Consider the following 25,435-nt stretch of genomic DNA (forward strand, 5'->3'; position numbering starts at 1 on the left):
AACAGTGATGAGTGTCAGTTACAGCCCTAAAATGATATGCAGTAGAGACTATGGTTCCTTTCACTGACTATCCTCTTGTCAAGTTTCCCCAAGGAAAGACATCAACCAGAAACCCAGAAGAGCTGTTCCCAGATGGGGTGAACTTACTTGGAGCATGTAGATCCAAAAGACACAACAACTCGTGAGCTGTAGCAGATCCTGTCATACGTCATTCAGATTCCCCCTTTATGACTGAGACACTCATTCCCTGGGTCACCCGACAGCTGAGTCTCTCTCCAGGAAATGACCTCAGAGAGCTTCCCTGGCCTAGTGTTAAGTCCCCTGCCCAGAAGCAACCTGCATCCAAGGACTGTTAGTTGTGTCAGTACAAAAGCTCTGCTCCCTTTTCTGTATTTGAGGTATCTCTGAAGGGCCACCCCAGCTTCAGAGGTCCGGGCTGGCAGAGCCCTCTGCCACAGCACCACAGTGGTTCAACCTCTCCCACTGGACAGCTCTGCTGTCCTCATTCCTTCCCACGGCATTGTTCCCAAAGGCACCCGCTCCCCCCCGTAAAGGAAACTCCTTCCCCCAAATCTCTGTTTGTGGGGAAACACAGTCCCAAAGAAGGGTATTTCAAATAAGCAAGTGCTTCATGTAAGAAATCAAATGGAGAATGAAATGTTGACCTATTAATATAATTCATTAATTATATTAACCTATTAATATAGGTTACCTGGATTCTTGGGAGAAAAAAACAGCTAAATTTATTCTACTGATTGGTTAGGGCCTCATTTGTTTTACTAGGTGTGAGGAAAAAAAAACACATAATATTCTGAGACTGCTAAGTAGGAATTAATTTTATTAGTGTTAAAATATCAGTAGAACACGAACATCCATTATTGGAGGTCCATCTGATACACTGGCTAATATTTCATTAAGTCAAAACACATTTTTGTAGAGTGTGTGAGTTTAACAAACAACAAAGTCTTCTTACCTCCCAAACCTGAGGATGCTGTGTAATTTTATGTATCCGAAAATCAGGAAGATTCTTTTGTAAGTAGTCTGCTAGGAGTTCTGCTTTAGCATAATATGGGCAATCTGCTCTACCTAAAAGAATTCAAATTTGCAACATTTCCTTATATCACACAGAAACCATCGTGTAGTTATAAGTATTTGTCAAATAATTATAGAACTAATCATACAGTTATGATACATTTTATAACATAGAATTATAGTATAAACTGCTACCATATAAACTTCTGGTTTTTATAACAGTAGTAAAAATAAAATTATCTCATAGGAGGTCAAAATCTTAAGTAATAAAATGTGGAAAGAAGGAAAGGCTACTGGATATTTACTCTCCTCCAGTAGTATGCTAGACCTCACATTCTCTAAGGGGCTGCCATGCTACTAACTAATCATGAACTACAAATAATGACCTACTCATTTGTAGCCACTAAAAGGCAAGGGGTGAAGGGAGGGGTGGTGGTAAAATCACATGTAGATTTGATATGTGTTGTGGGGAGTGGTACAGCAGGGGCGGGAAAGAGAAGCTGAGGGAGAGAAAAAAGTCTGGGATAATTCCTAATTTCTGGCTTGGGTAGATGATCCTGCACTTACTGGACAGAAGTCACAGGTAAGACGTTTAATTACAGACAAGTGCATCTGGAGGTGTGTGCAGTCTATCTAATTGGATATGCTCAGCAGGTAGCTGTACCTTTGAGTCTGAAGTGCAGGCCCCATGCAGGGCCTCAGAGACATATTTTGCAGCCATCAACACGCAGGAAGATAAAGCCACCAGAGCAGATGGATTGGATATCTGATGGGAGTCAGGGGGACAGAACCCATCTGCAACAGTCTTCCCCAGTTAGTCCCAGTCATGAGTTCTTCCACTTCGTAGCGACTTCTAAATCCTCAGCCCTCTCAACCACTCCCTGTCTGCTGGCCTCCCTGTTTAGTTCAAATCCATGGTTCATGAATTCAAACCACACTCTGCCTCACGTTTTAAATTATTTTGCCCCACTATGTTTCTGGCAAATCAGCTTGGTAAAAGCCTCTCGCCCTGGATGAACAGTTACCTGCCCTTTCTGTGTCTAGGCACCCCTGGAGAAACATGGCAGAAGCAAGCAGAGAGGTGCCATTATGAATTCATGGTCACCAGCCTCAACTGGCCTCCAACTCTGCCTGGAGAGCCTTCTGTTTTCCTTACCAGCACTCTCTTCTGTTCTCCACAGTTTCCATTCTAAACGTGGCCCACTTCTTGCAAACCTCCTCCTTCTCTCCATTTTCCCACACTGTCAGAAGAGATAAACTTGCTTTCTGCTTTGTAAAACCAAAACCAAACCTGGGACGCCTGGGTGGCTCAGTGGTTTAAGTGTCTGCCTTCGGTTTAGGTCATGACACCAGGGTTCTGGGATCAAGTCCCACATTGGGCTCCTTGCTAAGTGGGGAGCCTGCTTCTCCCCTGCCCGCTGCTCTCCTCGCGTGTGCTCTCTTCCTCTCTACAACATAATAAATAAATAAAAATCTTTAAAAAAAAGAGTGATCTAAAAACAAAACCAAGTCATACAAAATGTCATCATTTGGGGAATCCCCTAACCTCCTGCTATCCATACCTTCAAGGCTTTCTGCATCTGGACTCATCCTTTCCTTCTTTCTCCTATTCTTAGAAGGCAGCTTCTACTTCCTGTTCAGCTCTAACCTCACCACGTAGGCACTAAACACCACCCTCTTCCTCCCTCAGAACTGCCGCCAACTCTGCTTAATTGGTTAACATCTCTTTTACCATCTTATCCCTATTCTTTTTTTTTTTTTTAAGATTTATTTGTTTGTTTGACAGAGCTAGAGATCACAAGTAGGCAGAGAGGCAGGCAGAGAGAGAGGGGGAAGCAGTCTCCCTGCTGAGCGGTGAGCCCCATGAGGGGCTTGATCCCAGTACCTGAGATCATGACCTGAGCCAAAGGCAGAAGCTTAACCCACTGAGCCACTAAGGTACCCCCATCTTATCCCTATTCTTAATGGTCCTTTCCAATCCTATTTAAAACAGTCAAGTTACATTTATATTTCTCCTGTCTTAAGAAACATAAAGTGTGTGTCCCTCTCTAGCTATTGTGTTCCACCTGTCTTCTTCTATTAAAACTTCTCGAGAAATTTCTCTACACTTGCCATCCCCAGTTCTCAATTTCCATTTACTTCCTATCCCCCTGCAACCTGGTTTTCACCACAGTTCTCTAGAGGCTTATTGAGGACCTCCATGTCACTCCATCCAATGGATACATTTTGATCCTTTTCTTGTAGACATTTTCTTGTTGGCATTTGCTTTCTTCCACCTTTTTGAAACACCCACATGTTGGGTTAATTGTTCAGGTTTTCATCCTACTTTTCTGGTCATTCTCACTATACTTTATAGGTTCTTATTCCTTTATCGATCTACTAAAAGGTTAGCATTCCTCAAAGAATCTGCATACTCTCTGCATTCTTCCTGGCTGACCTCCATTTCCTGGATTCAAGTAGCAATCTGCACACCCAGCTTTGAGCTATCACCTTATTTAGATGTTTATACCTTCCTGTATTTTTCCATCTCCCTCTGAATTTCTCATAGCCCCTCAGCATATCTAGGGTAGATTTTGCCACAGGTCCCCCACTAAATTTGTTCCTTCTCTTATGTTCTTTATGTTCAGTTATTTAAGAGAATTAGGGATATCCAGAGTATTAAGCCTACTTTTCCACTTTTTTTTAAAATGACTCATCAGCCCATTTTCCCAAACCACTGATTGAAAATAATTTTAATTCTTTCTTTTCCCTTGCCTTCCTCCAGCCAATCAGACATTTAGTTCTATGAATTCAGCCTCCCTAATATCTCTCCAGTCCACTCAATTCCTTCCATTTTCATTACCTACCATCCTAGGCCAGGCCACTACTATCTCCTTTCTGGACTATTGCAACTAACTGGGGTCTTGGCATCTAATCTTTGTCTTTCCATAGAGAACACCATTCAAATAAAATGCAAATTTGATTATGTCCTCTCCTTCCAAAAAAGCCTTCTATGTACTTTGGATAAAGTTTGGAACACTGAACGTGGCTCATAAGAATCTATATCTAATTCTGGCGTCAGCCTATGATACTCTCTTTCTTGTACCCTTTGCTACAATCCTACTAAATCTATTTCCATTTTCTAGCTTTTCTCATTCCAACCCCAGTTCCTGCCGCATATCCGTTAATCACTCTCTTCTTCCCTACCTCCTTTCCAGTAGGTAACTCTGCTTGAAGATCTACTCTTAAAAAACCACTCCCTCTGGGAAGGTTTTGCCTGACTAAAGGCCCCTGCTACTGCTCCTATAGAAACCTCTGCCACTGGCCCACACACAACATTCTTTGTATGTGTCTGTATTGCTGCCTTCCCAACATATAGTCAGTCAGGGCTCAAAAATGTTCTTCTGAAGGACTAAAGATGCAAAGGAAATAGATTTCTAGGCAGAAGGGAGATGTCAATTGCGTTACTGCACCAGAAAGTTCCAGTAAGGACTGGACAGCTTCTGTAAAAGTCATTGGTGACTCTGGTGAGGCCATTTCTGACAGGAGGCAGAAGTAGAAGCCAGATTCAGTGGAAGAAGGACTTGAAGATACTAAAGCAGTCTACTCTTTCAGGAAACTTGCTGAGAAGGAATGGAGGCAGGTACAATAGCCTGTTGTTTTTACTAAGACCCTTTAGTGGTTTTCGGGATGCCAGTGACATTTTCCATCCTTTTCCTCCATTTGCTGACAAAGATGGGCTTCCTAAAATGCAAACCCAACAAAGATATTCTCTTGCTTAAAGAATTTTTAAGACTCGTCATTGCTTTCAGTTGAAACACCTTTGTTTGGTGCACTTTTTAAGTGCAAGGATCTGCCTGCTTCTCCCATTCTGGTCCTAGATCCAGTCACTTCCTCCATATCTAGTTCCTCCAGTAGGCTATGAGACTTCTAGCCTCTGTGCCTTTCTCTGGAATGGTCTCCCCATCGCAAACCTTCAAAAATCAGCTCCAGAAACACCTCCCAGAGTCCTGTGCACATCTGCCTCATTTCATTAATTACAGTGAATCAAAATTACTTGTTTACATGCTTCTGTACTCCGTGAGACTGAAAGTTCCTCGAGGGCCCGGGTATATCTTCCCCCCACTGTGTCCCCAGTGTCCGGGGGAGTGCTTTGCACAGGACCCTGCCCAATAAGCATCTTTAAATAAATGCATAAGAAGCCTGGGGTGGTCCATATAGAGGTTGGAGTTGCAAAACAAAAGGCAGTTAAGAAGTCACTGCCCAGAGACCACAGGGGTGAGTAGTTGTCGATGTTTTGAGCGAACCACGGGCGGACGTGGGGACCACTCACCCGCAAGCACGATTTTGGCCATTTTAAATCCACGACCCACCGGCAACAACCGCGACTCGGCGGTTTCCTGGCAACCACGGCGTGGCGCAGGCGCACTCTGAAGCTGAGCGCAGGGTCTGGGACCCTGCCAGAGAGGCTAGGTATTGGGGCACACGATCATACATTGCTTTATGTTTCATGCTTTTCCCTATCCTTGATCCCAAGGAAACTAGTCGCTCTCTTCGGTAAATTTTCTTCTCACTGAGCAAACCTCTCCGACTACCGCGAACGTAAGCTTTTTGACCTATGAAGGATCCGTAAAATCTCGCGATACGCCCCTCTCGCAGGAAAGCTGTCATGGCTGCGCCTGTATGGACCACGGGGTTCTGACCTCAGGTGAGTGGGCAACAAGACTAGGCGAAGCACTTTGCTGTGCTACACCGTAGACTTCTTGCCTTTGGAGAAGAGTCTCGGGAGTTGCTTGGGCCTTAACTTTAGGGAGGTGGGTTAGTACTGGGTGGCCCAGCTTGGGAAATATTATCTCCTAACACTTCAGGAGGTCTGGCGATACTGGCCGATTGTGTCACCCTCCCAATCGCAGGCCGTATGCAAGCATCACTTTGCTTTGTTGCTTCCTCTCCTCAGCGGTTCTTCTTGTCCCAGTCCATATTCTTAAAGTCCGGGTTTGCCGTTGCTAAATCTTCATGTTAAAAAGGATCCGTCAACGTTAAAACTTTTTCATTGAAGGCATCTCCAAAGCAATGGTAATATAAAATTCCTTTCTTTCTTTTTAAATTATTTTTACTAACACATAATGTATTATTTGCCCTGGGGTACAGGTCTGTGAATCATCAGGCTTACACATTTCACAGCACTCACCATAGCACATACCCTCCCCGGTGTCTGAAACCCAACCACCCTTTCCCTACCCCCGTCACCTCCCGGCAACCCTCAGTTTGTTTCAGGAGATTAAGAGTCTGTTAAGGTGTTTCTCCCTCCCCATCCCACCTTGTTTCATTTTTTTTTCCTTTCCTACCCTCCACAACCTAACCCCCCTCTCAAATTCCTCATATCAAAGAGATCATATATAAAATCCCTTTCTTAAGAAACTTTGTGGGAACACTTTTCACCAGTAATTTCACTTTATTTATTTTTTAAACTCATTTATACAACGACTACTTCCAAGGTAACCTGGCTTCTCCCAGAGAAGTGGAGGAAGCCCATATTGGTAAAGTAGTTTTACTGTTGGTTTTGTTTTTGTTTTTGTTTTTTGTCTGTTTATTTTGTAAGATTTTATTTATTTATTTGACAGAGAGAGCACAAGTAAGCTGAGCGGCAGGCAGAGGGAGAGAGACAAGCAGGCTCTCTGCTTAGCAGGGAGCCCTATGCGGGACTCTATGCAGGACCCTGGAATCATGACCTGAGCCAAAGGCAGTGCTTAACTGACTGAGCCACCCTCGTGCCCCTTAGTAGTTTTACCGTTTTAATCTTTAAAGTCTCCATAGGTTCCTACTTCGGTGTCTATTAAGTTCATTTCATTTCATTAAGTAAAAATTTCTCTTTAATTTTTATTCCTTTTATAACTCATTTCCCTACAGGAAAACAACGGCAGTTCTTCTCTTTCACTCCTTCTTGAAGTGATATTGCATCAGAGACTACTTTAAAGTGATTTGAAAGTGTTTGAGCGGATAGCGCAATGAATAACGGAGCAGGTGCCATTTTTTGGAACCTCAGACAATTCAGTACTTTAGTTCCTACAAGCAGAACGATAAGGCTGTATCCTTTGGGATTTTCCAGACCAAAAGTTGTTTATTCAAACTGGAACCCAGGAAACCTTCTTTTAAGTGACTTTGGTAATGGAGTGCAGTCATCTGCTAGACATCTATTTCAGGATGCCTTAATTTTTAAATCCGGAGAGAATTTTCAAACGAAGGGGATAGGCACTGAAACAGTCCTTACAGTCGACAGACCGCTTTGTCCTAGAAGACTGTCATTTGATTCAAAACACTCTCTTGACCCTGATAATGCATTGAAGAAGGCAGCATTTCATCATAAGGCCTCCAGTGAAGATGTGCTCACCAAGGAAACAAAACCAACCCCTGTCAACAATAAAAAACTGTCTGAGGAGTGTAGTTCTTTGAGTGATGTGTTAGATGAGTTTTCAGAACGACCTACGTTTCCCAGTAGTAACTATTTTTCAGCAATGTGGATAATTGCTAAACGGATGTCTGATGACCAGAAGCGTGTTGAAAAGCAACTAATGTTTAACCACCCTGCATTTAATGAGCTGTGTGAACAAATGATGAGAGAATCCAAGATCATGCACTATGACCACCTGCTGTTCAGTCTTCATGCTATGGTGAAGCTTGGAATTCCTCAGAACACTCTGCTGGTACAGACTTTGCTGAGGGTGGTCCAGGTAAAATCAAAAAGAGATGTAAATATCACTTTACACGGCTGGCACATTTTAAAAGAATGAGGGGGAAATAGAGATGTATCCTCATTGGAAGAAATTATTAGTGGAATAGGTAGTTTATATTTATTTCTGCATATATATGATTTAGAGACCATAAGTTAACCAGGTCTTTCCTTCCTTTTGCTATGGAAATTTATGAAAGCTTGCACCATTTTTCTTTGCCAGAGGTGACTAATAGTAATAAACTAAAATGAGGAGAGATATCAAATATACAAGAAAAGGTTGGTTAGTTGAAGGTAAGAGAGAAGAGGGGAGAACTAATATTTATTGAGTACCTACACTTTTTACTTATTTAGTCCTCTCAATAGCCCTGCTGGGTCAATGTTTACCTCAGTTTTGCAGATAAGGAAACAGATTTAGTGATGTTAAGCAACTTGGCTAAAGTCAAACAGCTAGTGAATTCATTTATTCATATGGTAAACATTTATTTCGTGTCAATTATGTATCAATGTACTACACTTGTCACTAGAGAGATTTAGGAGACGTGCTTCTTGTCCTTATAAAGGAGAAGACGTATTTTGTAGGCAGTTGCAAAACTAACCAATGTCATTTAGTAAGTCTGACATTTGCTAGATTATAGGAACTGACTTGAGCTCAAGGGAATATAATGATGGACAAAATAATGGCCACAAGAGAACTTCTAGCACAGTGAAAGAAAATACTATCTTGTAGGAGTGTATAACCGACTTCTAACTTACGAGAAGGCATTTATGGTGGGAAGAGGAGACAGGAGGAGGATACAGGATTAGAGTTTGAGGCAGAGATATATGTATATATTTCGAAAACAGAATTGCCTCATGTAATCCTCAGTGTACCTTTTAAAACCGTTGGTTTCATTTTACTAGTGATTAGGAAATTTAGGCTAGGTTAAATAACCTGCCCAAGTTTACCTTTCTGTTAATATATTTGTAGGTCTTAATTTGCTGGGTGAATTAACAAACCCCTAGTTCATGGTAGAACAAGGATTTAAGCTCAGTAGGAGATGATATCCAAGTTGAATCCAAGGAATGAGCAGCAGTTTGTGAGAGTGAAAAATGGATAGCGAAGGGGGTAGTATTTGCAGAAGAGGATTGCCTCTCCATCCAGAAGAAAAGTTCAGCAGGTTTGGGGAGCTGAAAGCAGTTCAGTGGTGCTGAAGTATAGACTGCTGGGGTTATGTGTTTGAGGGAGTAGGGAAGAAATTGTGTAATTCTGACTGGGAGGAGCAGTTCTGGGTGTAGGAGCAAGATCTGAGGCTGGAAATGGGAGGAGGGGGATTAAATCATAAAGAGCCTTTTATGCCCTCATAAGGAGTTTGGAATTATCATATGGGCGTTGGGGGATCCATTGAAGTATGCAAAGTGTTTACATGTTCAACTTTATATTTTAGAAATGGACTGGAGGAAGGGTGAAATTGATTAAAAGAGCCACTTTTAGTTTCGAACAAGGGAGTCAGTGTCCACTTTGATCTCACTGAAGCACCAGATGTGATGAAGAAATGATAGTCCACTGAAGTAATAATTTACCTTTTTTTTTTTTTAAGATTTTTATTTTTTTATTTATTGGACACAGAGAGAGATCACAAGTAGGCAGAGAGGCAGGCAGAGAGAGAGGAGGAAGCAGGCTCCCTGCTGAGCAGAGGGCCCGATGCGGGGCTCGATCCCAGCACCCTGGGATCATGACCTGAGCTGAAGGCAGAGGCTTAACCCACTGAGCCACCCAGGCGCCCCAATAATTTACCTTTTAAGGGTGGACATCTCAGACTTCTAGACTCAGTGATCAGAATTAAATAATTTTTAAATTTCTTAAGGATAATCTCATATATAGCCCTATCCTCCCCCCCCCCAAGATTTTCTTTATTTATTTACAGACAGAGATCATAGGTAGGCAGAGAGGCAGGCGGGAAGGGGGAAAGTAGGCTCCCCGGTGAGCAGAGAGCCTGATATGGGGCTCGATCCCAGGACCCTAAGATCATGACCTGAGCTGAAGGCAGAGGCTTTAACCCACTGAGCCACCCAGGCACCCCTATAGTCCTATCCTATTATAAAATTAAGTTTTTAAGGATATGAGTTTTTAACTTTAGCTTTTTACGTTACTGTGATTTCTGTATGTCCTTCATAAGAATGAATTTTTATGTGTGTGCGTTTAAACCACACAATATATCCATGTTTATTTGGTAGACTGTATTCCCTATGTAGTTATTTAGAAGTGATTATAATAAGTCACTACCTGGTTGGTAGTGCTTTTACTAGATTTTGGACAGGTATCCAAATCAGCATAACATTTTGCATTGGTCTGGTATGAGTGAATATTTGGAATCAGAATATATATATGTATGATTGTGTCTCATTGACCTGTTGGAATGTTGTAAAGACATTTTAGCTAAAGCTGAAAGGTCAGTAAGTCATTAGTGAATTTGCCTTTTAGCCAAACAGTCTTTCTTTCACAGCAGATATTGATGGGATGTTGTGAATTGCTATGGAAACCCTCCTTTCTTTTTCTTTCAGCCTTTTCCATTTCTACTTAGTACCTGATTTTGACCTGAGACTTTGTGCCTTGTTAGTCATGCCATTTTAGCAAAAGAGCATACCTCTTTCAGCCCAAGTTTTCCACCTGTGGTGACAACTACTCTTGTGAGGTGTATGAGTTGGTTGTGATTAAATTGTAGAGCACTAAGTAAGCTGTGTTAGTACTATTAACTTTCTGAATTATGCCCTCTGCCATTTCTAGAATCTAGATAAGTGCCTCAACCCAAGAGATTCGAAAGAAATCGCAGCCTGGGCTTTCCTTGATACCCAGATAGTGGTGGTAAAATGTGATAGCAGATGTGGATCAGAAGATTCACAACTGAAGTTACAGTTTGATGCCAGGAAAGCATATAGAGAAGTTATAAGAGGACAGCTGTCTAAGGTTCTTTAGGAATGGACAAATTACCCCTTGTCTTCATGCTGAGCTTGAGTCCTAAGAAGTAAAAATGATGTTTGATAAAAGTTATTTCAGAAGCAGAGGAATGCAGTCAATATCAAGTGGGTTTTCAGTGGTAATGGTAAATGTAAAAAATGTGTTGATAGGTAAAATTGTGTTTTGGTTATTTGGAAAATTCACTACATATGAAATTTTTTTCTCAAAGATGTTTATTGTGGGCTATGAATTATTGGTTTGCTACTTAATCATTTAATTGAAAGCTTCAGTGCTTTTGCTTAGGTGAGGTAGTCTACAATAGGCTTATCTGCAGTGTTTTTGTAATTTTTTCCATAGGAACGTATCAATGAGTGTGATGAGAAATGTCTTTCAGTCTTGTCAGCTATTTTAGAGGCAATGAAGCCATGTAAGAATGTGGACGTTCTTCGAGCAGGTTTGCGGTAAGCACTCTCCTATGCTTTATTCATGTGGCTTTCTCTACTCCGTGTATATCTCAAATAAAAAAACACAAAGTCGACTTGCCTTATTTGGGTGGGGACAGACTTTAATACCTTATTAAACTTAAAATCCTGATTCTGGATCACTAGAAATAATGCTTCTTTTAGGGTCCACCATAAAAAAAGTATGGGTGACGTTGGATTCTAAATTGATCTTGTAACTGATGTGGGCTGGGAGCACATGGACATGTGTTCAGCTCGTAACAGTTACTTGGGTACTTTGTGGGATTACATGATAAGGACCTGGCCCAAAAAAGGGCTTGAGTTTTATAATTTATAAAATTAATGCAACTGATCTAATGTCATAGGTCAGTGAGAATAAGACTTAATTTCCTTTGTCTTTACGTATGCATTGGGATATCTTACTATAATCTGATGTGGTTTGTTTGTTCATGATAGTAGAATAATGTGAGAGGAAATAGTGCTAGGTTGGTCTTCAGTCTTTAACTACTTACATTCCCTTGGGCAGGTAGATTATTTTTGTAGGGTCCATCTTCCTTGCCTAGAGGTAGGAGCTCGACCATATGACTTCTAAAATAATTCTTCTGGTTTTCAGAATTTAGGAATGTGGTATTTATTGTGTTTAATTACAGGATACTAGCTGATCAGCGAGTCTGGAAAATAGAACGTGTCTTTACATTACAAGCTCTGATAAGATGTGTTGGAAGAGATGCACCAATTGCTCTTAAAAGGAAACTGGAGGTAAACACGTTTTGAATTTTCTTAAAGTGGGTAAGATTTGAAAAAAAATTTTTTTCGTATTATCTGCTCTTAGTTCCTAGACTTTGTTGTGCTTTTAGATTCAGTTTTGCTAGAGTGAAGTAATAGAAGTAGATTTGTATTTATTTGTATATATGAATATGTACATATTTTTAAAGATTTATTTTTTTATTTGAGAGAGAGAGAGAGAATACATGTGGGAGTAAGGAGAGGGCAGAGGGAGACAGTCTTCAAGCAGACTCCTCGTTGAGTGTCAAGCCCCAACACTTAGGCCCACTCTCACCACCCATGAGATCATGACCTGACCTGAAACCAAGAGTTGGATGCTTAACCCACTGAGCCTCCCAGGTGCCCCTGCATATATAAATGTGTATATTTGACCTGTATATTTCTTTGGATATTTCACTGTATGTTTCACTTTGCTCAAACTTTATCATTTTTACTTAAAAATAAAAGTTTAATTTACTTTGCCAGAGATTATAAATTGAAGTTTGTTTTTCTTTAGATGAAAGCCTTGAGAGAATTAGACAAATTTTCTGATTTGAATAGCCAGCACATGTTTGAGGCATTAGCTGCCATGAATCACCGCTCTGTTGTTCTCCTGGATGAATGCAGTAAGATGGTCCTAGGTAAGGGGAATTTTTCTTTCATGATTTTTAGCATCTGACCTACTGTTCTGGACTGTATTTGTTTTAAAAACTCTACTGTTACACAGACAATAACTGATGATATGATTAGATCTAAATTTAATTTTGCCTTTAGTTTTTTTGTGTTTGTCTTTTACAAAGTGCAGTGCTATATTTTTCTAAAGAATCAAAACATTTTGAGTGTAGAGTATCTTGGGTTTAACATTCAAAGCTATCTGGTAATTTTTGTTTGTTTATTTAACTCATTTTTAAAGGTAATATCCATGGGTGTCCTTTTAAAGTACTCATCAACATATTGCAGTCTTGCAGAGACCTCCGGTACCATAATTTAGATCTTTTTAAGGGAATAGCAGATTATGTGGCTACGACTATTGACATCTGGAAGTTAAAGCAAGTAAGTTTTGTTAACAGTTTAGAATAAGCCTCAGAATCTTCCAGGAAGCAGATCAATTCATTTAACATTCTGGGTATTTCTGTATCAGCTTTATAGCAGTTAAGAGACCAAAATATTCCGATGTTGAAATGACTTTTGAAAGAATAGCTCCTTATCATTTCTGTCGAGGAGTTTCCTGTTAATATATTATTTAATCTTTTAACCATCTTTCTGAAAGAGAAACTATATTGTCCAAAGTTTGTCCTTCTGTTTGTTTTTTAAAAGATAGCATGATAATTTGGATAATTAGGATTATTTTTATCTTTCTATTTTTCTTTTTTAGACTTAGAATAGTAAAAACAGATGATGTGACAGGCTTATGCGTTTTGAAGTGTAAAATGTCATTACTTGGTGACCATGTCTATCTTCTATTTATGGAAAGTTGTTTTGTTTCTTCCAGAGTAAGAACCTTTAAATTTGGGGGCTGTATTAGTAGTAGAAACATCTAATGAAGCAGCTGGTAAAAGCTTCTTTTGTACTGAAACAGTGGTAATTGTGTTCAGTCCCTAGGTTCACTTTACTTTGGAGGGTAAGGTGCATATTGAGTTAGCCATGGAAATCGGTTTTGGAAAGAGAAATACTAATAGTGAGAATCTCCAAGAGGGAAATGAGAAGTGAACTGGAAATTTTAATTTAATCACAGTATATTTAATCTCTGTTCTCATTTGTACAACTCAATATTGAATACAGAAATTTTTGAGTTACCTCTTAGTTACCTCTTACATGTTTTGAATGTAGAATGGTTCAAAATTGAGTTGGTCATTTTGAAAAACCTTAGAAAAGGTATATTTAAAGTATTTTTAATTATGATATGTTAGTCACCATACAGTATATGGTGTAGTGTTCCAAGGTTCATTGTTTGTGTATAGCACCCAGTGCTTCATGCAATCCATGCCCTCCTTAATACCCACCACTGGGCTAACCCATCCCCCTCCCCTCGCTGCTAAAACCTTCAGTTTGTTTCTTGTAGTCCATAGTCTGTCATGGTTTATCTCCCCCTTGGATTTTCCTCCCTTCATTTTCCCCTTCCTTCTCCCAATGTTCTCCATGCTATTTCTTATGTTCCACATATAAGTGAAACCATATGATAATTGACTTTCTCTGCTTGACTTACTTCACTCAGCATAATCTTTTCCAGTCCCATCCATGTTGATGCAAAAGCTGGGTATTCATCCTTTCTGTTGGCTGAGTAATATTCCATTGTATATTAAGGTAGCTTTTAGATCTGATGTAAGAAAGGATTTATTTTTAAATGAGATGGAATTATGGAAACCATTGTATGCCCTGGTTCTCATTTATAAAAAGGGGTTGCTTATTAACTTAATATCTAATTCAGGAATTGCTGGAATGGATTTTGTGAGGAAAAGAGAATTTTTCTTTTTAGGGAATATTCTCTTCATCCAGACAGTTCTATTGCTGTTTTAATTTTTTGAGCTCTAAAAAAAATTACTGGGAGCATTCTATAATTATTAAAATGTTTTCCCTCAATTCATTCTTTTTTAAAGGTTATCTTTCTCCTCATTTTATTTGAAAACCTTGGCTTTCGACATACTGATCTGATGGATGTGTTCATGAAGAAAGTGATAGCTGATCCTGCCTCTCTAAACATGAAAAGCATTATCTGTATTCTTCATGTGTATTCTTCTCTCAATCACTTCTACAAATGCCAGACCTCAGAGTATGTACTTGTTCTTTTTAAATTTTTTTTTATTGCCACATAACATACTTCAAGGAAAGGTTACATATTATCATAAGCTTAATACATTGTTACAAGTGAGCACATCCGTGGCTGCCACCTGTATCAAGAAACAAGGCTTGGTAGTCTTTATTTGTGAAGTTTTTTTTGCTGGGTTTTTTTTTTTTTCTTTTAGTCGTCTTGCTTGTTTCTTTGTTCTTTACGGTTTTATTTGTTAATTCAGCCAAGGAGTCTTCATTTGAAACTCTCCTAGCTTATTCCCTCAGCCCCTGAGTTCATAGTTCAGTTTTGCCTGTGACTATTCATTTGGTCCCAAATTACTGCTTTCTGTAATTTTCATTTTTAACCACAACCTTGCGTTTCTACTATTAAATACAGCAGTTCCTCAGACATGCTGGGCTCTTTCCTACCTCTGCTTTCCACCCAGAACATCTTTTCTACCTTTCTGGATCAGTTTGAGTTTACTAAAAATGAAAGAAAATGTATGTAAGATGCCATTTTTGTAGAAGCGCAGACCTTGGAGATGTATTACTTAGGTTTGAAGCACGGCTCTGCCATTCATAAGCTACTTAACTTTGGGCAAGCCACTGATCTGTACTTGGGTTTCTTCATCTGTTAAAATGGGGAGAAGACATAAGAGTTACTCCTAATCACATTGAGTCTTTAAGAGGGTTAAGTGGGTGAATCTGTGTAAAAGAGTTGGAGGGGAGCCACAGGAGGGCAGGAATAAACTAGACCGGTTCCGAGGGTCTCAGTGGCAGGAGTCATAGACCGTCTCCGTCATCAGGTGAGTGACGTGACTTCAGTTGCATTCTGTCCTTGGGGTTTCCATCAGGATTCAGATTTCTAAAAGAGGAGATCCGATTGAGTTTGAGTCCCACACCCTTCCTTTGGAGTACGTACCCAAAGAAGTGCTAGCCTCCAGCTGCCCACCATAGCCTGCACTGTACTGAAGAACTTGGTTTGTGCCGCATTTTCTGTGCCTTCCCTGCTTGTTGCCTCCAGAGCCCCTGTGCTTGTCACAGCTTATATGAATCTCCGGTTGAACCTTGACACAGAGCTGGGATTATTTGTCAGAAAGCCTGTGTCTGCTTCTCAGCTGGAAAGCTCTCCAGAGTCAGACCCAGCTTCTTGTTACTCTGAATTTAGCACAAGACCTGGCACAGAATAGGCATCTAATGAAGGTTTCCAAGTATCCCCCAAATTCCGTCGTCTTCTGCTCCCCTCATTTGGTTTTCTTCTGAGGCTGGCTCCTATGTACCTTTGGCACTTTCTTGACAGTGTCAAGCTGAGTGGTAAGTAGAACTCCAGGAACAGCCACACGGATTCCATGGTATTAGGAGAACAAACACTGGGTGGTTAAGGAGTTTTTCAATTCACCGTGGCCATCCCAAGAGACAGCTTGGTCCACGTCATTGCATCATGCTCCCTTTTCTTCCAGACTACTTAAGGAGGCAAGCCTTGGATTTCCAGAGGAAGGCAGTAAATGGAGGTACCAAAGGAACACTTCAGGGGAGAGAGAGAGGATGATGGTGTCTTCGGCTGCAGTGGTGGATTTTTAGAAGCAGGCTAACTCAGAGCATTTGAGAAGTTGATTAGCAGAGAGTGGTAGAAAATTTGGCTTAGCACATTGTATATCCACATGTGGTACATTAATAATTTTATTTGTGTGGTGGCTTCTGGGAGAGAGGGTCTATTAAATCCAGAGTGTGTTCTGGGTTTGAAACCCAAGAAAGAAAACATTTAGCTTTTCAACTGTCACTTCAGTCCTTTTTTTCCTTCATGATCTGTACTTACCACCCCGTAGATAATCCCAGATTTGAATCTCTGGGCCTCAGTGTGCTCCTGAACTCCAGAACGTCTGTGGCTTACTTGTGGTCACCATAGATCTTCTTCTTCTTTCTCTTTTCCTGCGTCCTCTTCCCTCTCCCTTCCCTCTCCTCTTCCTCCATCAGTTATTTACTAAAAACTGTATGAAATGATTTTTAAAACCACTTTTATTTATTCATCTTATGTTTAACATGTAAAAAGCTATACATATTTAATGGGTACAGCTTGTTGTACATCCTTATTTTTGATTCATCTTTTTCTAGAAACATTCTCTCCTTTATGTCTTCTTCATCTAAATTGGTTTATTTAGCCAGAAAACCTATACCAAGTACTTGGGTACTCAGGACAAAGATGGGAAAGACACAATCCTTTTTTTTTTTTTTTAAAGATATTTAAGTAATCTCTACACCCAGCATGGAACTTGAACTCACAACCCTGAGATCACGAGTCACATGCCCCACCAACCGAGCCAGCCAGGCTTCCCAAAAATCCTTTTTGCCAGGATTCTGTATAATGGGTGAGGTTGGCACAGATTTTGGCAGTTAAAGACAGCATGAAAATTGGAGTGATAGATTTTATGCAGAATATATGACAGTAGAGGAAGGATGCTCCAGGACGCTAGCCTGGTGATGTGGGGCTACCTCCAAACAGTGCTGCCTGGAGGACGTGGTACCTGAGCAGATCCTCAAAGGTGGGGAGATAGGAGGCAACCATAGAAAGATAAGCAGGAAAGAAGATTCTGAGCAGAAGCGACACCATATTCAAGTCAGGGAGGAAAGAACAGCAGAGCATGTGCAGAGAAGGGTGTAAAGTTGAGTGTTAACTAAAGCAGGAGGTACCGAAGTGGGATGAGAAGATCCGAGAGGTGATTACCCCCCAGTCTCCAAAGGCGGTCCTCTGCCGCCCACCCTTTCTTGCCTCACTGCTGTCTCTGGGGCCTGTTCCCTTCTTCCCACCCCATAGTAACTCCCACAGTCCTGCTCTAGCACTCCCACTCCGTCCATCAGCCATCTGCTGCTGCCCATGGGACCTCCCAGCTGATCTGAGGGCATTTCCTGTACAGCCTCGTGTGCATAAGGGCTCACTGCATCTTTTCCACGTCCGGAAATTCTCCTTATCTGCAAAGCTACTCTGTCTACTTCCTTTCCTGTGTGCCATCACCGTCCTTTGCATGTCGTTCATTTTTTTCTTACAGAACTTTAGATAGCTTATGTCCTAAGCCTAACCTGGGTTCAGAACCTGTCTTTGCCATTTATTATCATGTCACCCTGAGCAAGAGACCCCACGTAATTTGATCTTCGCTCTCTTCATGCTTAACTGCTTTGTCATACTGTAGAACATTAGTTTGCATGGTAGGATTAGGCTGGAAGTTCTTTTAACTCAGAATATTGATTGCTACAGAATTTTAATTGCTAGTAAAACTGGGAGTGTTCCAGACCTTGCAGACATAGTCATGGTAAAAATTCAGGAGAATGATTAGAAGGCTCTGGAGCCTGACAACTTGCATTCCATTGCTGTCTCTGCTCCTTCCTGCTGGTTGTTCTTGGACAAGTTCCTCAACCTCTCTGAATCTGTTTACTCATCTTTATTATGAGAAGAAGAATACCTATCCATAAAGTGTTAATAGTAATTAAATGGGTCACAGCCTATGAAGTATTTACTCTGTACAAGACATGTAGCAGTAGCCAACTAAGATTTATTGAGAACCTATATTTATTGTGAGATAGGCACCTGACCTCAAAGACATGCGGAGGCTACCAGTCTGATTTTCTCCCTTCCTTTCTTTGGACTCCTTAAAGCCATTGGTTCTCTGACATCCCACTTTCCCTACCACAACCTTGTTTTCTATTTATATTTGAAAGCTGACTTTTCTTTGTTCCCTTGAAGGTTCCAAGAAGTTATGGCTAATTCTCTGACCGGTTATCTTCACAACATCTCTTCTGAAAATCTATTGAATGCTGTGTGTTCATTTTGCTTGATGAACCATTTCCCCATGGCCCTTATTAATCCACTTCTCCAAAAGGATGTCATCAAGGAGCTGCTGATACCAGGTATGATATCAGCATACGGTTGTGACCGAAATAAGGCAGTCCCACTAGCTAGCTACCTTGTGATTCTGAATGGGGTCATTGTTAGAGCAGAGTTAGTTAAAACATGCAGATAGTACTGAGGAAATGACCCAAAATGATGAAGTCAGAGGTTGGTGCTTCAAGCCAGCAAACCTATGCAGCCTCCTTTAATGACAGACTCTTAGGTATAGAAGGCAAGGATCAGAAACACATCCCCATTGTTCCTTTTATTTATACCATCTGCACCTGTGCAAAGGCTGTGTGTTCACCATGTTCTTTGTGCCTTGATTGGAGGCGTTTGTATTTTCTAATCCTTACATACCACCTTTGGAGCTGAGTTCAAGTCAGTTTTTGCAGCCCTAATCACTTTGTCACTCCTGGCCTGTAATGAGGACACAAGCTTTTAGATCAAGCATTCAGATAGTTTCCAAAGTAGTGAACTTACCTTACTCTTGGAATGAAATTAATTGTTGACTTTGGGTCTTTACAAAGAAAAGCAGTATCTGGCTGGATGTACAAAATTCCGTAATGGGTCTGAGAATAGAGAAGTTTAAATTCTTTTAAAAACAATGTTAGGAAATTCCAGAGTCAACTTGTGAAGCAGGAGTAGCACGTGCTGACTTTTTAAGGCAGTGACAGTGGGGGAAACAACTCTAAAACCCAGGAAACATGGATTTGAGTCCCAGCTTGGCCTTTGGTTAATCATAAGGCATTTGAACCTTCCTGGGCATTGCTCATCATTCAGTGAAGAGTTTACACTAAGTCACCTACAAAGATCTTCTAAACTTTAAAGCATTATCAAATACCGGGCACCGATGTAGGCTCTGTGGGAACTAGGGAGACACAGAGGTTCCTCCTGAGAAGAATCATCATTAGCAATATAGGTACATTAATACAATGTCTTAAGCTTGACATTAGTATTTCTTCTTAACTGTATATTTTTCTTTCTCCTTTTTTTTTTTTAGGTGATGAGAGCAATGCTCACAAGCTTCGTATTTTGGCTGCTTGCCTAAAACTGGATATTCCATGTCATAAGGCCATAGACTTCGACCTGCCACCACGGTCCACGACATTATATCAAAATGTGAAGGTGGCTGACGCGCTAAGTAGCCTTCTGGGAGAAGGATACTTCTCAAAAGACATACAGTTGCCACATAATTATCATATCGGTATGGGGGTCTCTGTGATTTTCCTCTATTGTATTTTACTTCTTTTCCTTTATTTCGGGCAAAGATGAAGAGTTTTCCATGGCAGGTTAGTGGAGTGTTGGCTCCGGAGCTGGACTGCCAGATTGGGAGTCTTGCTCTGTACGCGCCAGTGATGTGTTCGCGAGGTGCTCGCCTCCTTCCCCTTGTCCATAAACTGGCAGTAAGCGTAGTGGAACCTCATACAGTTCCCGTGATGAATAAATGAGACGATGCGTGTAAACTCCAGACTGGAGTTTGGCACATCGTAAGCTCATCATATGTTGTGTCTGATGCCATTATCATTATTGGTAGCGTTAGTATATATTTTGAAACTGAATATCACTTTGAGCAATGTTTGAAAAATTGTTTTTTTTTCAGATTTTGAAGTCAGAATGGATATTAACAGGAGTCAAGTGCTTCCGTTTTCCGACGCAGTAACTTCTGCTACAGATATTCAAAGGTTGCTGACATACATTCACTTGCTGAGCTTTCTGAATTTAATTCTCAAAGACTTCATATTAAGTAGCAGCACACTCCCGTTGCACCCGTTTTTTTTTTTCTTTATAAACACAAGTACATAATGTTTATTTGAAATTCCAGTTTATTACAAGTTTACCCTTTAATGGGGCCCTTCCTCCTTAAAGACAATTAGAAACAAAAACAAAAACAAAAACCAACCACAAACAGTTCAGGTGTCACTGAAGTGGGAACACGGGAGTCTCACTGCGAACAAGAACAGACCGGCTCTGGGGTCAGAGGCCGCACGCGGTGCCGGCGGCTGGGGTAATGGAACAATACTAAGACCTGTTTCTGCAGAGCTTGTGATAAACCAAGAGACTTCTCCATTAATCTACTGCGTAGGTGTAAATGCAGACGTTCCCTAAAGACAGTGGACTGGAATTGAGCCATGTAATGAACTAGGCAATTTTTACAGATGAGGTTTTAAAGCTGAGTACTGCGGTAAAACAACGTTAACATGATTGAAACTATCCGTGCAGATGCTTCAGGTCCCGTTGCACACACCGGGTGTTCAGTCAGTCTTTGTGGAAAGGCACTTCTAGGCCCTGCGGGGCACACAAAGATGAGTCAGACATGGATTGTGACCCCAAGGAACTTCTGTCCTCACTGCTTCATAGGATGTGCACATAACTACAGTAGAGAGAGGCAGAAAACATTGGAAACCTGTAAGGCTTCACACTCTGTCCGCTCATGCCTTTCCATTCTCTTCCAACTCTGTAACCTTTACCCCTTTTCTGAATCCATCTAGCTTGTTCCTTGGCCATCTTTTTGACTGTGACCCTCCCTATGCAAGTTACCCATCTGCCCTGAAAGAAAGGCTTTCTCCCAGACCTCTGTGAAAGATTATTTTTTGTTTTCAGGTACTGCACTGTTTGGGCCTAATAATACAGTAGCTCTCAGCCTAAAGTACTGAGGCGAAGTAAGGAAATAATGAGCATTCCTTTAAAAAATGACATTTCTTTTATGCTATCTCAGATAACAGCCAAAGTATAACAAAAGACAGTAACGATACAAAGGTCTTGTTTTCCCTCCAACCAACTTAATCTTTCCAAAAGGCCAAGAACAATGAAAAAACAAATTACACCTTCCACGTTTTGTTAACGTACAGATTTTATCATTTTAACAGTCTGGCCTTTCTCTTACTGTTTTCTTCTTTGTATTTGCTCTCTCCTTTCTGGTTTTTAAATGCTTCTCTCTCTGGGAGACAATATGTACCACGAGAGCATTTGCCATTTGGTTTATTTACATCAGTACTAGTAGCATAAATAATTATATTTAGATCAGAGATTAACGCTACACAGGAAGGCCATAAAATGCTTTCTTATTTGGATATTTTGCTCATCAAGAATATAGCCATTCTTAAAGATGGTTGAGAGATAATCATGTAAAGCATTATTAAAAGCTTTTGGTTTCTGTAGCCTTCATATACTGGAGTATTTGCAGAGGCCAAGTAACAAGGAGGTGGAGGACAGTTGGGTAGGAGGGAACGGTGACAACTGTGGTCAGCAGAGAACTCAACTTTGAAATCTCCAGAGAGGAATGCAGTCCGATTGTAGATGTAATCTCATTAGTAATGGGTCTCCTTTTGTGCATTTTCATTTTCAGAGTAGCTGTACTGTGTGTTCCTAGATCTGCTTACTGTTTGGATTTAGCCCATCCCAGAGGATTCCTTGCTATGAAATTGCGACATTTGAAAATAATGGGTTTTCACGTAATCTTGGTAAGAAAAAAATGCAAACGAAATACTTTTCCGTTACTGATGTCCATTCTGCTGGGGATTTTGTGGTTGAGCTTGGTTATGAGGACTCTAGAGGAATTGTCGGCAGTGTTGGAGTGAGTACCTTAGTTATTTTTTCTTTGGAAAAGAACATTTCTGTGCATGATGTGGTTCCTGCTCAGCGGATAACTATTATTTACTAGGAGTTTTATAAGTGCAACGTTTGGTAAATTTTATTCCTTTTTGTTAAGAGGAAAATGTAAATAATTTGTTTTCTTATTTAACTTAAGATCCATGACATGATACTCAATTTCCAGAGTTTCTTGAGCAAGGGAAGTGAAGATGTGAATTAAAGCTTTGTGTGATCATGGGCTGGTGTGAGGCTGTTGTCAGGTGGTTGTCACTAGCTAGATGGTGTGAGAAGAGAGTTCTTTCTCCTCCTTCTCACACCTCATTTTGATTCTGAGCTCTGCAGCTTTGCTAGGCCACCCTTTCCAGAAGTCTCTGTATGGAGCAAGAACCTTATGAATGAATCTATCTACATATATATTTCTATTTCTCTGTATATATGTCTGTCTAAAGGCCACTGTTATGGTCTTGCACATAAGGTGAAGTCAGTCTTCATTATGGTACTTCTGTATCCAAACGTGGATTACATGCAGATTATTGAGGTTATGATGGCATGTTTCTCTTAATGGGCTACTATTTAAGACTTTTTCCCCCTAATGGATATTATATGGATTCTCAGGAAGATTATCCCAAGAAAAGAGTTTTTGCACCCATTAGAGGGCCTTTAAAGCTTTTAGAATTTTCGCTGGTAGAGCTTTCTTCAATCCTAGCACATAGTCTTACTAAACCTTTAAAATATGAATAATTTATAAGATAACACTTGTTTTTTAAGTTTTTTTTATTCATTATTATTATTTTTTAAAAATTTATTTGTATCTTTGTTGGGAGGAGAGAGAGAGAGCACAAGTAGGGAGAGCAGCAGGGAGAGGAGGAAGCAGGTCCCCGGCAGAGCAAGGAGCCCGATGTGGGACTCGACCCCAGGACTGCGGGATCATGCCTGAGCCAAAGGCAGATGCTTAACTAACTGAGCCACCCAGGTGTCCCGACACTTGTTTTTTTAAATTCACTATAACGTATTACTTGTTTCAGGGGTACAGTTCTGTGATTCATTAGTCTTACACAATTCACAGCAGTGACCATAGCACATGCCCTCCCCAGTATCCATAATCCAGCCTCCATCCGTCTACCACCCCATCCCTCCCACTGCCCTCCCCTCCAGCAACCCTCAGTTTGTTTCCCGAGGTTGAGAATCTCTTATGGTCTGTCTCCCTCTCTGGTTTCCTCTTGTTTCATTTTCCCCTCCCTTCCCCTATGATCCCCTGTCCTGTTTCCTAAATTCCTCATATCAGTGAGGTCATATGATAATTGTCTTTCTCTGATTGACTTACTTCGCTTAGCATAATATCCTCTAGTTCCATTCACATCATTGTAAATGGCAGGATTTTGGGTTTTTCTTTGATGGCTGCATAGTATTCCATTGTATATATATTTCACATATTCTTTATCCATTCATGTGTTGATAGACATCTAGGCTCTTTCCATAGTTTGCCTATCATGGACATTGCTGCTGTAAACATGCAGGTGCATGTAACATACCAGATAAAGGGCTTGTAACCAAAATCTATAAAGAACTTACCACCCAAATTTAACACCCAAAGAACAAATAATCCAATCAAGAAATGGGCAGAGGACATGAACAGACATTTCTGCAAAAAAAACATCGAAATGGCCAACAGACACATGAAAATGTGCTCCGCATCACTCGGCATCGGGGAAATACAAATCAAAACCACAATGAGATACCACCTCACACCAGTCAGAATGGCTAAAATTAATCAGTCAGGAAAGGACAGCGTTGGCGAGGATGAAGAGAAAGGGGAACCCTCCTATACTGTTGGTGGGAATGTAGGCTGATGCAGCCACTCTGGAAGAGAGTGTGGAGGTGCCTCAAAAAGTTGAAAATAGAACTACTCTACAACCCAGCAGTTGCACTACTGGGTATTTACCCTGAAGATACAAATGTAGTGATAACACTTGTTTTTTTTTTTTTTTTTTTAAGTTGGCTTGATGTTACTTTGATATGCTTGGATTTCAAAACTAGTTTTTATTTTACATGTCATTGTCTTCTTGCAAACTGATGATTTTCCCCTTTCTTTGGTAAGGTCCATAATTGGGAGGTGGAAAGGCTGGAGAAGAAGGATGTAATCACATTTTTGAAGACCCAACTCTACTCAACTGAAGCCTTTCTTACTGCTGATGTAAATCTGCAAAGCACATGTTAAAGTCAAAGTAGCCTTTTCATATTAGCAGACATAAGTTTGTAAAAGAATTTTAATAAAGACTACAATTCAGTTGTCAATGGAATTCAACTGACTGCTCAACATAGCAGAACGTGATGCTTCAGTTCACCATTAAAATCAGCTTTAAGAGTGGAAGAAATGTTCTTGGCATTTTCGAAGGTGACCCCAGAAGGGTCACTTTTCCAACCATACCTATTCTTTCTAGGTCCCAGATAGTTGACAGATTCATGGGCTGTAGGTTTTACTTTTGCTTTTTAGCTTTCATGCATTAAACACTGGTTCCTTAGTTGTGATGGGCTGCGGCTGAGGTGTTCAAGACCTTGGGCAGGTCTTGTGTTCAAAATCTGTACATCTGCACTCTTACCATAAGCTGTTCTGGGACTCGGGCATTGACCACATTTTTCAGTGTTGACCATGTGGGCAGTTTAGCCAAGTGCTTGAACTGCAGCATGTGTTAAGAAGAAATGGAAGTAGCATGTGCAGAATGGGTGTGGGTCAGGCGTCTGCATACGCAACAGGCACTTGAGATGGAAGTGGTTCGTGGGCCATGCTGAGAGATGCACAGAAGAGACCGTGCAGAGATGTCAAGGAGTCCAAATTTATTAGGCTTTGGATTGCTAACATCACTTTTGCCATTGCTGAGATCATTCCTTTCCCCTTTCCATTTCCCACCATTTCATGAAGTCTTTTAGATTAAATATATAGCTGAACTATGTTGTGCGTCAGACCTGAGGACTGTTTTTCAATTGTTTGTTAATTCTTTTATTGAAATATTAGTTCAGATCTGCGGTATAGCTATCTACCTAGTGTTTGACTCACTGTGGACACAGTGAGTTTCGCTTATGAATCCTGAGTGCCATATTAAGTTGGTATGATTTTACCTCCTTGCAAGAGACTGGATGTGTATGTCCCCACCTCTGAATCCATATGTTGAAACCTAAGCCCCAGGTGATGGTATTTGAGGTAGAGCATTGGGAGGTGATTAGTCCACGAAGGTGGAGCCCTCATGAAATGTATTACTCCTCTTATAAAAGACTCCAGGGAGCTCCCT

At 40.7% G+C, this 25,435-nt stretch overlaps 2 protein-coding genes across 3 annotated transcripts in view; one reads left to right on the forward strand and one right to left on the reverse strand.

Moving 5' to 3' along the window:
- MDH1B (malate dehydrogenase 1B) overlaps positions 1-5,593 on the reverse strand; it is a 26,400-nt gene extending 20,807 nt beyond the window's left edge. Inside the window, exons 1-2 of the mRNA XM_044241424.1 lie at positions 5,345-5,593; positions 974-1,086 (exon numbers count right to left, since the gene is read on the reverse strand). Of these exons, the coding sequence (XP_044097359.1) occupies positions 974-1,086; positions 5,345-5,366 (135 nt within the window). The 5' untranslated portion in view covers positions 5,367-5,593. The remainder of the gene's footprint in view (positions 1-973; positions 1,087-5,344) is intronic.
- On the forward strand, positions 5,593-24,443 carry FASTKD2 (FAST kinase domains 2). 2 transcript variants are annotated; one of them, XM_044241422.1, is made up of 13 exons: positions 5,593-5,719; positions 5,969-6,087; positions 6,922-7,742; positions 11,037-11,140; positions 11,791-11,899; positions 12,423-12,546; positions 12,819-12,958; positions 14,503-14,675; positions 18,411-18,574; positions 19,558-19,761; positions 20,158-20,239; positions 21,904-22,018; positions 24,247-24,443. In XM_044241422.1, exons 3-13 carry the CDS (start codon positions 7,020-7,022, stop codon positions 24,364-24,366), a joined length of 2,058 nt encoding a protein of 685 aa, XP_044097357.1. In that variant the 5' UTR covers positions 5,593-5,719; positions 5,969-6,087; positions 6,922-7,019; the 3' UTR covers positions 24,367-24,443. The 2 variants fall into 2 exon arrangements, with proteins under 2 accessions (XP_044097357.1, XP_044097358.1); XM_044241423.1 differs by lacking the exon at positions 5,969-6,087.
- Positions 24,444-25,435: the final 992 nt, after the last annotated feature.

The sequence above is a fragment of the Neovison vison genome, chromosome 3 (genome assembly GCF_020171115.1).
Source record: "Neovison vison isolate M4711 chromosome 3, ASM_NN_V1, whole genome shotgun sequence".
Taxonomy (NCBI): Eukaryota; Metazoa; Chordata; class Mammalia; order Carnivora; family Mustelidae; genus Neogale; species Neogale vison.

Bases quoted from the DNA above. Each gene is read 5' to 3' on its own strand.
- FASTKD2 (XM_044241422.1), top strand. From the start codon at position 7,020: ATGAATAACGGAGCAGGTGCCATTTTTTGGAACCTCAGACAATTCAGT. The intron at 11,900-12,422 runs GTAAACACGTTT...GTTTTTCTTTAG, and splicing joins CTCTTAAAAGGAAACTGGAG to ATGAAAGCCTTGAGAGAATT. The intron at 19,762-20,157 runs GTATGGGGGTCT...TTTTTTTTTCAG, and splicing joins GCCACATAATTATCATATCG to ATTTTGAAGTCAGAATGGAT.